This window comes from Hippocampus comes, unplaced genomic scaffold (genome assembly GCF_001891065.2).
Source record: "Hippocampus comes isolate QL1 unplaced genomic scaffold, H_comes_QL1_v1.1 scaffold22, whole genome shotgun sequence".
Classification (NCBI taxonomy): domain Eukaryota; kingdom Metazoa; phylum Chordata; class Actinopteri; order Syngnathiformes; family Syngnathidae; genus Hippocampus; species Hippocampus comes.
In genome coordinates this window covers 7,914,702-7,929,731 of record NW_017806175.1, presented here as the reverse complement: position 1 = coordinate 7,929,731, position 15,030 = coordinate 7,914,702, and the positions used below count along the sequence as shown (strand labels likewise).

The 15,030-nt window shown below is 44.9% G+C and overlaps 1 protein-coding gene across 1 annotated transcript in view; it reads left to right on the top strand.

The window, feature by feature from the left end:
• Window positions 1-15,030, top strand: part of sema6bb (sema domain, transmembrane domain (TM), and cytoplasmic domain, (semaphorin) 6Bb) — a 96,847-nt gene that overhangs the window by 77,914 nt on the left and 3,903 nt on the right. Inside the window, 1 exon segment of the mRNA XM_019896724.1 lies at window positions 14,403-15,029. Within this exon segment, the coding sequence (XP_019752283.1) occupies window positions 14,403-15,029 (627 nt within the window).

The following is a 15,030-nucleotide window of genomic DNA, read 5'->3' as shown; positions in this document are numbered from 1 at the left end:
GGGGAATGGGAAAAAAAGTGGTGGATCAAACAGGAAGCTGAGGAGCGAGACCCGCTCGGCCGCCGCGATGCAGGCGCCAAGTCCGTCCTGGCCTCGTATCGCCTTCATCTCCCTTTTTCATATATCATCATCTCATCTGCTGCCCCCTCAGCCCCCCTCCACTTCTCCATCTGACAGAAATGTCAAGTTATCCAACATGGCGTTCTCCTCACTTTGCGCAAAAAAAAAAAAAAAAAAAAAAAAAAAAAAAGGCAAAGGGCCAATTTCATTTCAGGGGGGGCAAGCAGGCAGGGCGTAGCTGCGTTTTATTACCTTGTGGAGCTGCGGGGCTTTTCTGCATGTTTATTAAAATAAACACACACACACACACACACACACACACACACACACACACACACACACACACACACACACACACTTTAAATATGAGTATGTGGGGACATGCTCCTGCGTTCTACGGAACGCTTTTGATCAAAGCGGCGTGAGAGCTCAGAGTTGGGAGGTGGGGGAGGTGGGGGGATGTGGGCGCATTTGGTAGAAACAGATGACGGCCGCAAAATATCTACTGGACGCAGGTTTGTGTGTGTGTACGCGCGCACGTGTGATCCTCATCGCAGACTAGCTTAACAATCGGGCTGAATTGACACAGCTGTTGCCGGCATTTTCCTGTTCACTATCTGCACCTGCAAAAGTCCCCCCCCCCACACACACACACACACACAAAAATTAACAGCTTATTGATGTGAATGTGTGCTCAAAATAATTGTCAATCAAAGCTCCCGCTCCGCCTCCCTCCTGAAAATGTTTTTTTCTGTCTCGGAGAGCCGACATAACTAAAACTGCATGACAGGTGACCCTTTTATTTGCTTTCCTCTTTATTTTTGGGTGCAATTCCACTGTCGACCACTAGATGTCAACACGCTATTTAGTGTGACACGGTGTAACTTTGAAAGAAGAGGAATTAATGCAAGAAGTGCTTCCAGCTCAGACTCATTTTGGCTGTAGATTATTCATTGTGATCCGCTGACATCCTGCTTTTTACGCCTACAGAAAAGCAGCAGGTTCATTTTAGAATGTACTGTACATCTTTGCGCTTGATTATCGACGTATATTGAGAGGTGCTCACTTTCTGACCGCGTTTAAAGAACTAGAAAAAAATAATAATAATAAGTGCTCTAAAAACCTGCCAAAAGGGGAATGTAAAAACCTCACTGATTCATGTCGTTAGCGACAATTAGAGGCCCAGGTTGCGCGTAACGAATTTTCTATCGTGCGCATGTTTCGTTGGGTACGTCCGTGCTCACGGCCCCCACTGACATTGGTGTCATAGTCAACTCATAGCAGATATGTAACAGTCACCTGTTTGTCATGATGGCGGTCAAGAAGAACAACGGTCATGGCGCTGACTTGAGCTGAATCTGACCGGGAGATTTTGTTGAAGGTTTTTTTTCCTGAAGCCTTTCCTGGATTGGCAGTCGCGTGGCCAAAGATTTTTCAGGGGCGTGGCCAGGGTGACGCAAATTCTTACTGGCCAATAGTGCAAAACACATGTGTTCATAACGGAGAAGTCATTGTTTATCGTACCATCTACAGTCAGGGTTTCGTGAACTAAAATGCACACAGAACCAAATTTTCTCCTGGTTGCGGGGCGGCCAGAGAGTGACCGGGGGTGACCCTGATCCAGGGGTGACCCAGGTCACTCTCTGGCCACCACTTAAGTCCGCCACTGTGGACCAGGGCTTAGCCGCATTTCATCGATTTGACTTTGTGGGGGAATTACTGTCAGAAAAATGGTGTCAAATGAAAACTTCCCTGGCAGCCTCAATCAAATGGGAGCACGCTTTTCTTTGTCAAGCCAGACTGTGATCCAGCTTTTGTATTGGATCTCATTAAATTGCAAAGGTTGTCTCGATGTGAGCCGGTTGCCCCCCCCCATTTGTGTTGTCGAATGTGTTTGTGCAAGCACCCTCCATTAGCAGCCGCTCCCGGCAGCAGACGGGCCTGCCAGTCAGCCAAACTCAGGCAAAATGGACTTTAATGATGTTGGAGCTGAACACAATTCTGCCAACTGACTTCCCGGCTGCTTTTTTTTTTTCTTTTTCTCTGAAACATGCATGTATGCGACAGTGTTTTTGTAATCGAAAACCGCCAATGCAAACATGTTAGCGACTCCAATTTGATTCAGGCGTGGACAGACGCTACAAGATGTCACATCCACTTACGGCAGGTTGTCACTGTGTGACGTGACCCTTGCCTGGACCTGATTTAAAAATTGAAAAAAAAAAAATCCTCATCATCGTCGTTCCAGTTCATGGCCCGAGCTGACAGGCTTGAACGTGGCAAACGCAGCCCTCACTTTTAACCCGCTGCGAGAAATGTTGTCAAAGCCACCAGGGCGAAAGCGGGGTGGAGTGAAACTGCAAGCAATTAATGCCCTCCCCAAAATGGCTTCCACAAGCTAGAAACAAAACACTTTTTTCGACAAGGCTATGGCCTCACTCAATGAAGCTCCTCCCCTTGATTCAACATAGTTCCTTGCCACAAAAAATGTCACAAGGTATCGCCAAAGCAGTTCTTTTGTTTGTTTTGTCATGAGCATATAACAGCGAGGTGATTTTTTTTATTTCAGCAAATATTGGAGGATAAGTTTCCCCCAAAAATCTGCGAATAGGTGAATTTCACAATGACAAAAAGCCACTATGAAGGGGTTCACGGCATTATGTTATTTGTCACTTGTCAATTAATGACGCAATGAAAAGGTGACGCCAAAGCAAGAATAATGTAAAGTACATTTTTTGTTGTGTTAAAGGACAAGGACAAATGGCTTCACTAACGTCAACAAATGGACCTACGATTCATAAAAAACAAAAAAAATGCGGCCCTTTAAGATTTGGATTTGACTCCCCCTGCTTTCACTGGTGAGCAAAATGCGTACGCGTGCACTCTTGCACGCGCTAAAGCCCCCCCCCCCCCACCCCGCAAAGCGCTCGCGTGTCACGACGTACCCTTTCAGCCGTCGAGCCGCGGCTGCAAAAGGAAGCAATTAAGGCGCCGCGAAAAATATTTCCTCGAGGAACAGAGCGCTGTTTTGACTGGTGCAGCAGCGGGGGGCAATCACTCGGTAATTGAGGTCCGCCGACGCGTTCGACGGGAGATTCCTTTGTTTGCGGCGCGCCGTTCACGTGCATAGCTGACTGTTTTTCTTGGCCGGCTGCTGAAAGTTGCGTGCGGCTTTTGTGTGCAGGAAAGGGAATTTGTTATCAAATTTACAGTAGTGGTTTGGTCCAATTCCACTCTAATGGCTGCGGTTTCGGAGGCGGGCTCGCGAGGACCCTTTAAAAGCGACAGTGGCTCCATATTGACATTTGCGGCTGGTAGAAAATAGTTTGTGTCCCCGAATACTACAGAATTGCTCATTCTTTTTTTTTTTTTTTTTTTTTAATGGCAGAAACATTATGTGTTACTACTTTGGATTCATTATTTACAGAAAAATGCTGACGGTTGTTCCTACCAAGCTATTCCAATCGTTTAAAAAAAAACAGCAATAATTGACCGGCAGTATAGCACAGACAGCTGGAGATGTGTCGAGACGGTCACAGCTTCTCGGGAATCCACAGTAATATTGGCTGTTCTTTGCAGAGGATAAGGAATATGTACATTTGGGCATCACTATACTGTCTGTCTGCATGTGTTGCCCCACTGTTTGTGTTCAAGTGTCTGAGAAGACTGCGATGCCATTTCAATCCCACTTCACGGCACAGATGTGTTTATGCCAAATGCGGCGACGAATGAGGTCACATTGAAAGGGAAGAGAGGAGACGTTTTGATTGAAGTCGTGCTGTGAGTACTCTCAAAGCGGCGCAGGCCTCCCTGGTTCAGATCCACCAGCCTGCGCTGGTCTCCCGTTTCTGGTCCACAGCAATAATAAATGAACCAGATGAAATCTGCCTAGCAACAAATCAGTATGTCAATGCATAATAACATAAATAACGAAAGTTTTCAACAATCATTTTCATCATTTTTACCAGAGTCGTACCCTGCTATCCATTCAGTTTGTGACTACAAAGATTTTTGTGCTTGTGTGCATTTGTAACGATCTTTATTTTTTTTTCCAAGATCGGAGTAGTAACATAAATTTTTAAGGCGTCTTTCATCTGCCTTTTTACTCTCCGGCTTCCCCACAGCGGGCGCCCTCCGCATGAAGCACTTGCTCTACTTTCGCAGGACACATCAATAAACTTGTCCTCTTTGTCCACTTTGTCTGTGTTTCAAATCAAAATCCTCCCTTGTATCTTTCCGGCTCCTCTCTCTGGGTTTCTGACTTGTAAATTTGCAATCCACCCGTGGACCCCCCCTCATCGATCCAGTTGCTCTCTCTAGTCTGGCTGCCGCGATTATGACCGATCGTTCTGTCATGGAGGCGGGGGCGTTTTCAAGGGGGATTTCAAAACTGTCCGGAGAAAAAAAACTGAAAGAGAAAACTAAAACTAAACGAACAACTAAAATAGTTTTTTTTTTTTTTTTAACAAAATAAAATTACAAATGGACAATCCTAAAAAAAAAAAAAAAAAACCAAAATTAAAACTAATGCCAAAACTAACAAAAACACGCCTTTGATAAAATGGGACATGACTGAAACATTACGGATGAGTCATCCATTTATTAATGTCGAACAGGCGGCTATGGATACATTTTTGTTCCGTAAATCCTAATTCGATATGCGCGATTATTTGGGGGAAATTCTTGGCCCGGGAACGTCCTAAGTGTGCAAAATGAGCACTTTTGTAAAGGTTAAGGGTGGTCTGTGATGGTGGTCTGTGATTTAACACAACAGGTGCTGCTGCTGCTGCAGCTGTTGAACAAATGGGAGCCGAGGGTGGTCTCAATCAGGCCCGCGGAGGATGTCCAACGCTGACATTGTAATCATTCCGCTGGACTTTGCGTTATGCCTGCCAGGAACCCAACGAACGCCGGAATGGCGGAGGTGTTAACATAAAAACCGGCTGGTGGTCTTACATCATGCCCGTGATGTGATCTACGGACGTGGCCTGTTTGAGAGATTAACCCGATTGATTTGGCGAGTGAGAGATGAACCCTCCGGGCGGATTGTTTGGAATGAGCGAGCGGGCCGCTCTTTAGTTTATAACCTTTTTCATCATGGCTTTTTTTTTTTTCCCCCCATAAATGAGAATATGAATTATACTCACGGTACAGTCACCCACCCGGATTTTACTTGAAGCCATGATGTAAGAGCACCTCGCCGGCTAATTATTGCAGTAATTGATGTGTTTCAACAGGCGCTTTGTGTTCATGAAAGATTTTACTGACAGAAAGCTTGCAATAGAAACCAAAAATATTGACTTGTAGGGGAGTAAAGCTGATTGTTAAAACGACTACAATTTGGGTTACGTGGCAGGAAAAGAAATCGGCGGTTAAATTGGCGGCTTGATTCGTACAAATATGAGCATTTCCACCGCACTTTATCACGGTGACGCACCAGCTGCTCAGCTTAAAAAAAAAAAAAAATCACATATCAATGAGACTTACAACTGGGGGTGAGGGAAAAAAAAATGGACTTCAATTTGTTAAGGGAGCAGAAAGATTGGACTCCGGGGCAATGGAAAAGCGTCATGTTGTCTCGTGGAGCCTGAATTGACCCCGGTCCAGAATGAGAGACACGTTGGCGCGTCAGGCAGACGATTCGGTCAGCTGACTCGCGGAACATCCAAACGCATCGGTGGCGACGCGATGATCATTTCAGCAGCGAGCCGCCAGTTGCCGAGAGCAGGAAATGGTGGGAAATGTTGCTTCATGCTTGCAAGAAGGGAAGAGTAGCACCACCCAGTGGACAAATCGAAAAGAAAAAATTGAAATCCACCCGAGATGTGCCTTGTGATACAAATGAACGAGAAATGTTTGTCGTGTTTCAAATGAAGAAAATAGCACTCTATAATATGCTATTATAATTTACAAAGATGGATAATGATGGCATAATTAAATACAATGTCAATATTTGATTCATTCATTGCGGCTGCTTCTGGTGTGCGCGACTCGGCCACTAGGGGGCAGTATAACGGAGTCATTCAGACATAAATGAAGAAGAGTTTCACGACCACCGAAGTTACTCCGCAGACTGAATGCAATATTAGTCGTTTTGTGGAGGATAAAGAATACATGCTTGTCAAAAAGTTTGCAAGCGGGATTACTCGGATCTCAAGGCACCACTGTAATGTAAATTGAAATTTTAAACTGTGAGATTAAATATGTGATTTCAAAAAAAAAAAAAAAAAAGGGCAATTTCACTGATTTCCATTGGGGCAGTTTTTGCGGTGTTTTGGAAATACTGTACCGCCGACACATTCTGATTTAAAGGGTATATGTGATTTCAAAAAAAAAAAAAAAAAGGGCAATTTCACTGATTTCCATTGTGGCAGTTTTTGCGGTGTTGTTTTCATTTGCCATTTTCAGCTCAATGAAGGGAACACAGACGGCAATTCTAACATTTCTTGAAAATGAATATCCTCTGGGAAATTTGACCGATCTTTAGTCAACACAGCCCAAATGTCTTAGGAAAAAAAAAATCGAACAGTATAAAATGTCCCTTTGCAGATAATGCGCCAAAAAAGTATGACGCGACGTGAGATCCACCAAGCAGGACGGCAAATAAGAGACTTGGGTTTTTTTTCCCCGATAACAATGGCAGGTTTTATTGGAAAAATGGGACTCCAGAAGTTAAGCATGGAGAGTCTGGGATGTGCTTGCGTCGTCTTGATACAATGCTCCAATTCTTGCCCCCTTTTATACAAAAAATATTGGCCAAAAAGTTGATGTCACTCTGCAAATCCAAACGAAAGCCGCTCCAGTGAAATATTAGCCAGAGAGTGCGTGGGACTTCTTTTCGTTGGCTCTCCTTTGTTTGGACTGGATGCAGCACGTCATTATCTGCTTTTCACTCCAGGTCGACCGACTGGGATTTGGAGGCGAAACAAAGTCTCCAGTCATAATTGGATCCGTAAAATATAAATTGAGCGCATTCTTGACTGCTCCACGTGTGCACGCGCCGAGTGAATAAAGCATTCATGGGGAGCCAAACAAAGCTTCTGATTACATGCTGGCAGCGGAGGGGCGGAGAGGGGGGTGGGGGGTGGATTTCTGACTCAAAAACACCCCCGCTGATGATTTTAACACACAGCTTTTCCCCAATGTAAATTTCGACTGGTTCACCCCTCGAGATGAGACTTTTTCATGAGCATGTGTGCACATAAAAACATAACAATGCAAATATATGAAAACAGTTCTCAAAATGAGTTACAAAAACAACAACAAAAACGTCGTGCTCTTTTACTGGATAGGGACCATATAGTTGATGAAGTCTGAAGCAAGGGTAGTAGAGTGTTGGAAATTTCATTGTAGTTAGTTAGTTTCTATGTATTTTTTTGTTGATTTTATTATATTTTCAGAGTGGGTTTGTTAGTTTTTATTAGTTTACATTTTTGGGGTAAATGCTTCTTCTTTTTTGTTTGTTTGTTTTTTGTGTTAGTTTTAGTGTTAGTTTTAGTTTTTTTTTTTTAAATGTCTGGTATATTTATCGAATGCAAGATTAAAAAAAAGGCCAATAAATATGGTGTCAAATGTAGCTTACAAACCACTTTTTGATCTTCCTTCATCTGTATGAACAAACAGCAATACCAATATAAATGCTGCACATCTAAGATGAACTACGAAAGCTCATTTATGATGTTTAATTGACAAAGATGAAAACAAAGGACATTTTCACTTTCATTATTAGAAGCTTTATTGAGTTTTTATGAACGCACGGTTTTTCTTTTCATTTTTATGTTATTTTGTGATGGGAGAAAAATATGCTTTCAATTTTAATTTGAGTTTTTTGTTGTTTTTTTTTGTCGCTGTTGTTAACTATCATAACCTTGTGCCACGCAGTGCTCTTATCTCAAGCTCGTGATTGCAAGTCAAAGCAGAAAAAAAACTTGTGTGGTTGAGTCACTCGTATCTCCAGGTAGTAGTCCTGAAACCTTTCTGAGAAGTTAGCTAATGAGTAAGTTTGGGAAGCGAAATAAGCCTTGGCGGCATGAGAGTTGGAATTGATCAGCATTTTTGTTGGTGGTGATTTTGATGGACTTTTAATTGCAATCCCGCTTGGTGCGCAAAAGTGTTTTCTCGGTTCAGTCGTTCTGGTCAGCAAAAATCCCACCGACCCCGTTGGAGCCCAGGTTGTTTTTATCTCCCGGAGTGATTCGGTTCTCCTCCTCACTTGAAAAGGCTGTCGAGGAGCAGCCGTAAAGATTTTACGGCCATCCTGAGGGTAAACACGCTTTACGAGGCCCAACAAAAAAAACAAGTTTCAACCCAAGTAAGGAGAATTACCGCATACTTACTTTCTTTTTATTTATTTTTTTAACCTTGCCTGAGATGATTCGATATATGCTGCTTTGCCTTTGACTGTCAGAGAGAATTACACCCCCCCAAAAATGGATCGTGAAGCTTGTTAGCTTCGTGTCAGCCATAGGCTTAACTGGCCCATTTTTGGTGCTGAAGCACCCCCCCCCAAAAAAAATTGAGCGTTCTTTAGAATTTTGTTTTTTTTCTGGCACATCAAGTTTTTTTTTTTTCCGCAGCTTACCAAATGATTGGACTCAGCCACAGCTACGTGGCAACTTGTTTGCGCAGTCATAATTGAGATGGTGAGAGGTGCGTGCGGCTCCCACCAGGTTAGCGCTGTCAATATCTGCTAACAGAAATTGAGCCTGGTCGGAATGAAGAGCCTTAGTGGTGGCTTTTCTCTCAACCTTGTAACCGTGGGCATACCCTTCTAAGTTCTATCACTTTTTTCCCCCCCTTTTCAAAAGCCCGCAGTGTCTCAAAGCGTCATAGCAAAAGGGGGATAATGAGCAAAATCGCCCAGCCGTGGGCAGAGCGAGTCCATGCAGTCTCCGTTGACAGTGTCGCGGCGCATGTGCAATTTCCCCGTGCATGTCTCGTAAACACATTAGCATGCGCAGGGATGCTAACTTGTGGGGATGAAGGCCCCCTCAGATCAGTCGCTGACACATCCGAACCCATCAAGCCGAAAAGTGCGCGCGCCGGCGACATGGGCACCTCCTCCACCAGGGGAGCCTTCCGAGCCTCCTTTGGTGTGCTTTGACGTCCACGTGCGTCTCTTGGTACTTGAAACACTAACTCTCCACCGTGCGTAAAAGTTCCCTTTTTTCAAGCTGCCATAATGAACGCTATCTTTTTTTTTCTTTTTTTAACTGCATTGAGACACAAACAGTACACAAAGCTTCACATTAAAATTTCAAATGCAGGCATCCAAATTCCCAAGCAGTGTCATGCCATCGTTTCATGGTCACGAAACTGGAAATGATGACGTTTCTGCCACACACGAGAATTTTTCAGCGAATAGCTTGATGTAGATTTGATTATTTGACTCGGACTGAACCATTTTGAAAAAGAATCGACCGTAGCAGATCAAGGGTTTTTTTGTTTGTTTGTTTGTTTTTTTCATTTTTCCCAAAATCGCAATTTGAAAACATTCTACTACACTGCGACGTCGATTTCAATTCGATAACCTCTTCTGCCCTATACGTTCATTTTTCCCAAAATCGCAATTTGAAAACATTCTGCTACATTGCGACGTCGAGTTCAATTCGATAACTTCTTCTGCCCTATACAACACTCCTGTGAGGTAAGGCATCGTTCGTAATTTTTTTGAATGGTAATGTTGACCTACAACAGAGCAGATCCATAATCTCACTGGAGGGTGATCATCGTATCGTATCGTGTGACTCCGTCATTTTTCGTTTCGGTTATCAATGACGGAGCAGCTGAAATGTGGACCCCTCAGTCGCTGAAACATTCATCACGCGCACCTCTGGAAGATTGACCGCGTGGACTGAATGCAGTCACCTGTGATCCCCGTGATTAATATTTCAAAAAGGGTCCTGATAAGCAGACAGGACACGGAGAATAAACTTGGCGAGTACTGGATAATTTATGATCGAAAGGCAATGCTCAGCCTGTAATCGTGTGATTGCGGAGAAGCAAGCCAAAAAAAGGTTTTCCTCGCCCTGTTCGTTTTTTTCTTTTTTTTTTTTTTTTTTTTTTTAATCACACTGAATAACAGCGACATCATTCACACTCATTAAAAAAGAAAACAAGTGTTGGGAGAGCGATTATACTGCAGACTTGACTTTTAAGCACCGGCGTGGCCTCGAAGCACCAATCAGATGATGCCGATGTCACGTCTGTCTTTGTAGAGCGAACTGTGTTTTGCTAAGTCGCAGTTTGTTTGCGTTCTACACCCACCTGCAAAAGGTGAAGTGGCATTTTCATCACTTCATTTCATTCATGAGGAAAAATGATTTGAAATGTGTGTTTTTTTTTTTTTTTTTTTTAACTAGCGTGAGCCTTGTCTCATATTACATAAATATTCTTCCAGGGTTCATATTTTTTATTTTTTTAAGTAGAAACAATGGAAAATCAGAGTTTAAAAAAATGAGGGTGGGGTGAAATGAAGGAAACATGACTTGATTTAAGCAAATTATACTCATCAGTAAATTTTTACCCATTTATTTCATTGAGATGCATGTCAACTTTTTTTAGATTATTTTTTCGGATTTGCCCTTGTTTTTTTTTTTCAAACTTAAAAAAAACAACAACAAAATGAAGGAGCCAGATGGACGAGGAAAAAAAAAAGTCAAGACATATTTTAAATCAGCGTCAAAAATACATTAAGGGAGACAGAAAATTTGACAGGTAAACATCATGGGCCTAAAAAACTCCCGGGGATGTCTGAACTAGTATAATCACACGACGGAACCCAATCACATTTTCGGATAAAGATACCCGTAACCAATAAGAACATTTCAATAAGCAGATATAATTTTTAAAGGCATTGTAACAGTCATCAGACGCTAACGCAAAGCTAATCCGTGATCCCAATAGCATTTCGGCACTGTATTAGCGGTAACTTTTAATTCGATGACCCCAAACCTGAATGGCTTGCTGACAGCTCACCCCAAAAAAAAATAAATGGACTGGGTTTTTGTAATTTCACACTTGATGTGTGGGCGGACACTCCAGGAACCCCGAAATGTGTATCCAAGCAATTAAAAAGTCACTTTCCCCCCGCTTTAAAGCAAAGTAACGACTTGTTTTGATGGGCCCGTGAGTGCGTTTGCTCTGCCGTAATCAAAATGACTGCGACGGTTGCGCTCTAAACGGGGAAGAAGAAATCCGCCCGTGGACACTTGTGACAGCAATCGTTAAAGATACATCAAGCATGTTTTCAGTGGTCGTTTTGCTGTGTTGACGGCAGGTATAAAAATGTCAAAAAGTGCGCTTATGATGTTGGAAGCGTGGAGAAAATCAATATTTGACAGGGAATGATGTAGTATTTTCCACGCTGGCCCAAGCCGATGCCCGCCATCCATCAGCGATTTACTTACGCTGATGGATGCATCTTTATGCTCTCCGTATCTGTGACTGTGAATGCGTGCGACTTTAAATCTGGCGAAACTGTATATCACATTAGCTTTTGAACTTTTTTTTCATGGAACATATCGGTCCTATATTTCAAAAATCTCCATGCACACGACTGCTATTGCGCAATCACATTTAATACTACGGATTTGACTGGATGTTAAGATTGGGATTGGAAAAAACTCCTTCCGTTTATTCATCTGCTCGCAAATGGGCAAAATTGCTCCGCGCTGGGCATCTCCCAGAGGCTTCACTTTCAAGCAAAGGCGTCTCTTCAAAACGGATGGCTCCCGGAGGCAGTTCCGCAGCATTTCAGTGGAAGGGAAATTGGTTTCCAGTGGTCTTTGATGCCCCTCGCCGCCGTGTTTGGACGCCCCCCCCCCCGCCCCCCTCCCGCTGAGACTCCATTTTTGCCGTCACGAATGCATTGACTGTTAATTTGGGCCAATCGTACCGGTTCTCGTTACAAAAGGCAGATTATTACCAACATGGGCTCACTTTCCGCCGTACTTTGAATGAGCTTATCTTGGGAATGATGCGCCAGAATTAATTTCATTCGCAGCAAAGGGGACGTTGGGCGCATGTGAAACGAGGTTTGCGGAAAAGGGGAAATAACAAAAGCAACCAAGTGGGTTGATAATCAAAGCACTTTTCAAATACAGTGGTGCCTTGAGATGAAGTTTTGTTTGTTCCAGATCATCTTTCCCCATTGAAAAGAATGGAAAGGCTATTAATCCGTTCCAGCCGCCTCCCAAAACATTTTTCATGGCAGTCCATAGTATTGTAAAACATACCATAGTTACACAATTATAGAGAATGTATATTTACAGACAAATGTTTTTTTTTCCCACATTTTTTTTTTGCTTCAATTCAATGGTCAACTCCTGCTGGAAATATGCCTTAAAAGCCACACAAAATGTGTAGTTTAAAACCATGTATCAGCGGACCACCCATGGCAAACAGTGCAAATAGATGCACAAAAATATTTTTTTATGAACCGATGGGTGAATCAGTAGAATATGCGATTCTCAAAAAAAATCGAATTCAACAGCTGCCACCCAACAGCAGTACAAACTACCATCACGAGTTTTACTTTTCCGTTGGCTTATTTTGTGGATGGCGCAAACGAAGATTTGCCAGCAATTCATTTTATTCACATCGGCGAGTCTGATGGGCACATTTCAACAGAAAAGTGGCCAAAAAAAAAAATCTATGAAATGCGTAATCAATTCCACGCAAGCTTCCAATTTACAGATTGCGGACCATCTCCCCACCCGGTGATCAAATTGTCGACAATCGCCAAGCACTCGTCCGCCCTCATCGGTTGCAAATTGAAACAACCAACGCGACGCTTGTGGGCCTTTTCATTAATTTGCCGCTCGCGCGACTCGGATCGGAGGGTGCGCGCCGAGGAATAAATTCCCAACCCCTATAAACTCGAGCACAGCAGTCACGTTTGCTCTGTAAAAATAGATTTGGGGGCTGGAGGATTGCTTTGTAATTGTACCCGAGTTAAAGTTTCTTTGGATATTCCAGGCCATTAGCGCCGTCACGCTGCTGATCAAAGCCACGCTAGCTAATGGAGGCGATGCAGCGAGAGGATTAACGGTGAACAAAGAGGATCATCTTTTTCCTCTCTACCTTCTTCAGCAAAATTTTCCTCCCGTCTTGTTATTGTCGGACGAGGCGAGCAGCGCGGAATACGTCACGCCGGCGGCTTCGATTTGGGTTTAATCAGCGAGCGCCGGGCGAAGGGGTGGAACCTGTTGCCGTCGCGCGATATCGCCTTCAGGGAAAGTAGCGACTTTGCTCATTGAGTTCTTGCCCGTGGATCGCTAACTTTTCTTTTCGAATGTACTTTTGAGGCAGATATTTCAGAATGTCGTGGACCACATCATGGAACCAACCTCGAGCCAAAAAAAAAAAAAAAAAAAACCCAAAATGATCCAATCCCGCTGGAGGCAAAATCAAGCTAACGACACGCTAGCTGGATTCGCTCGATGAGCTGGATTGAAGCGCGCGCGTCACCCATAATGGACGATGGCCACGTGCGGCGTCCCCGGACTTAATTAAAGCCCAAGAGGACATTGATTGACCAGCAAGTTCCAATCGATTGATTCAAGTTCCAGTCGATAAAGACCGCGCGATTTTCTCGCCAGGGCGTGAACCGCCCATCAGTAGTGTGGTGAATCCCATCGACTCGGCTGTCCAATAGAAGACGAGGACTCGAGAAGACTTTTTTCTAACTGCCCGTGAGCGCCGTTTGCCTCGAGTCATCTGATAAGCGAACAACAATGAGCCTGTTTGTCTGCGGCCTCGTGCGTTGGAATATCCCTGGCCCGGAATTCTCGTTTTGGCTCCCTGGGGGCCCGCCGCATAGCTTGTTGTGTTTGTTGTTGTCAGTCCCATGACTCGCGTTTCGTCTTCGGGCATTTCCTTAATTGATCCCTGACATCTTCCTTTACATCGCCGCTTCGTTCGTATCTGCGCTACGTCATGATTCTCTCACGCTCGGAAATGCAAACGTATCTATAAAAAGAACCAACGTTAGAGCGCTCACATGCAATGTCACGCGAGCAGAGTGAAGACAGCGAATGCCACAATTGTTTCTTCCCGATAAAGCTAATGTTGTGAGACGTGCTAATGTAAAGAGCCGCTCTCAATCAGGGCCGCGCTTTATAGGCGCTATTAAAATCACTATTAAAATCACTCTCCGCTTTACGTAATGAAAGTCATTAACCAGCGCACCCTTGGCGGGAAGAGAATTCACCGATTCCTGACCAAACAGGATCCCAGCGTGGCTGACCTCATTTACTTCGCACCACCGAGTTCAGATGGTCGCGATTGTCGACTGATCCGCTTTTCTGTTTCTCCCCCCCCACACCCCCCCCCACTACCAGGATTACTGAAAGAGACGTTCATCAAGGAGCCAGACGGACTGGTGTCGGTCAACCTGCTGGTGGTGTCGGCCGTTTCGGCTTTCGCCACGGGCGCGCTCTTCTCCGGTCTCGCCGTCTGTTGGATCATGAGTCACCGCCACCGCCACGGCCGAGGAGCCGGCGCCAAAGGGGCCCGCCGCAAGAGCGACAAGGAGCAAAGCATGCTCGGGCCGGGCCGCAGCGGCTCGGTGATGAGCGTGACCAGGACCAGCGGCGGCGAGCGGCGCGACTCTCAGGTGGACAACCCGTTTGTCACGGCCAACGGATGGCCCAAAGGAGACGTGGATCCGGGCTTGCTGCCCACCCCCGAGCAGACGCCGCTGCAGCAGAAACGTGTCATGCGTCTGCCCGACGCCGACTGGGACCCGAGCCAGACCTTCCTCACGGCCCTCGGCTCCCCTTGCCCCAACAACTCGGTCATCTACCTGAGCTCCAAGTTCCTGCAGGGAGGCGGAGGCGGCGGAGGGATGGTCCGGATCGACGAGCCGGGCGAGGTTCTGTTGCCCCCGCATGCCGAGCGCCAACGCTACCTGATCCTTTCCGCCCAGCGGGGCGGGAACGGCGGCGGCGGCGGCCGTCCGGCGGGCCC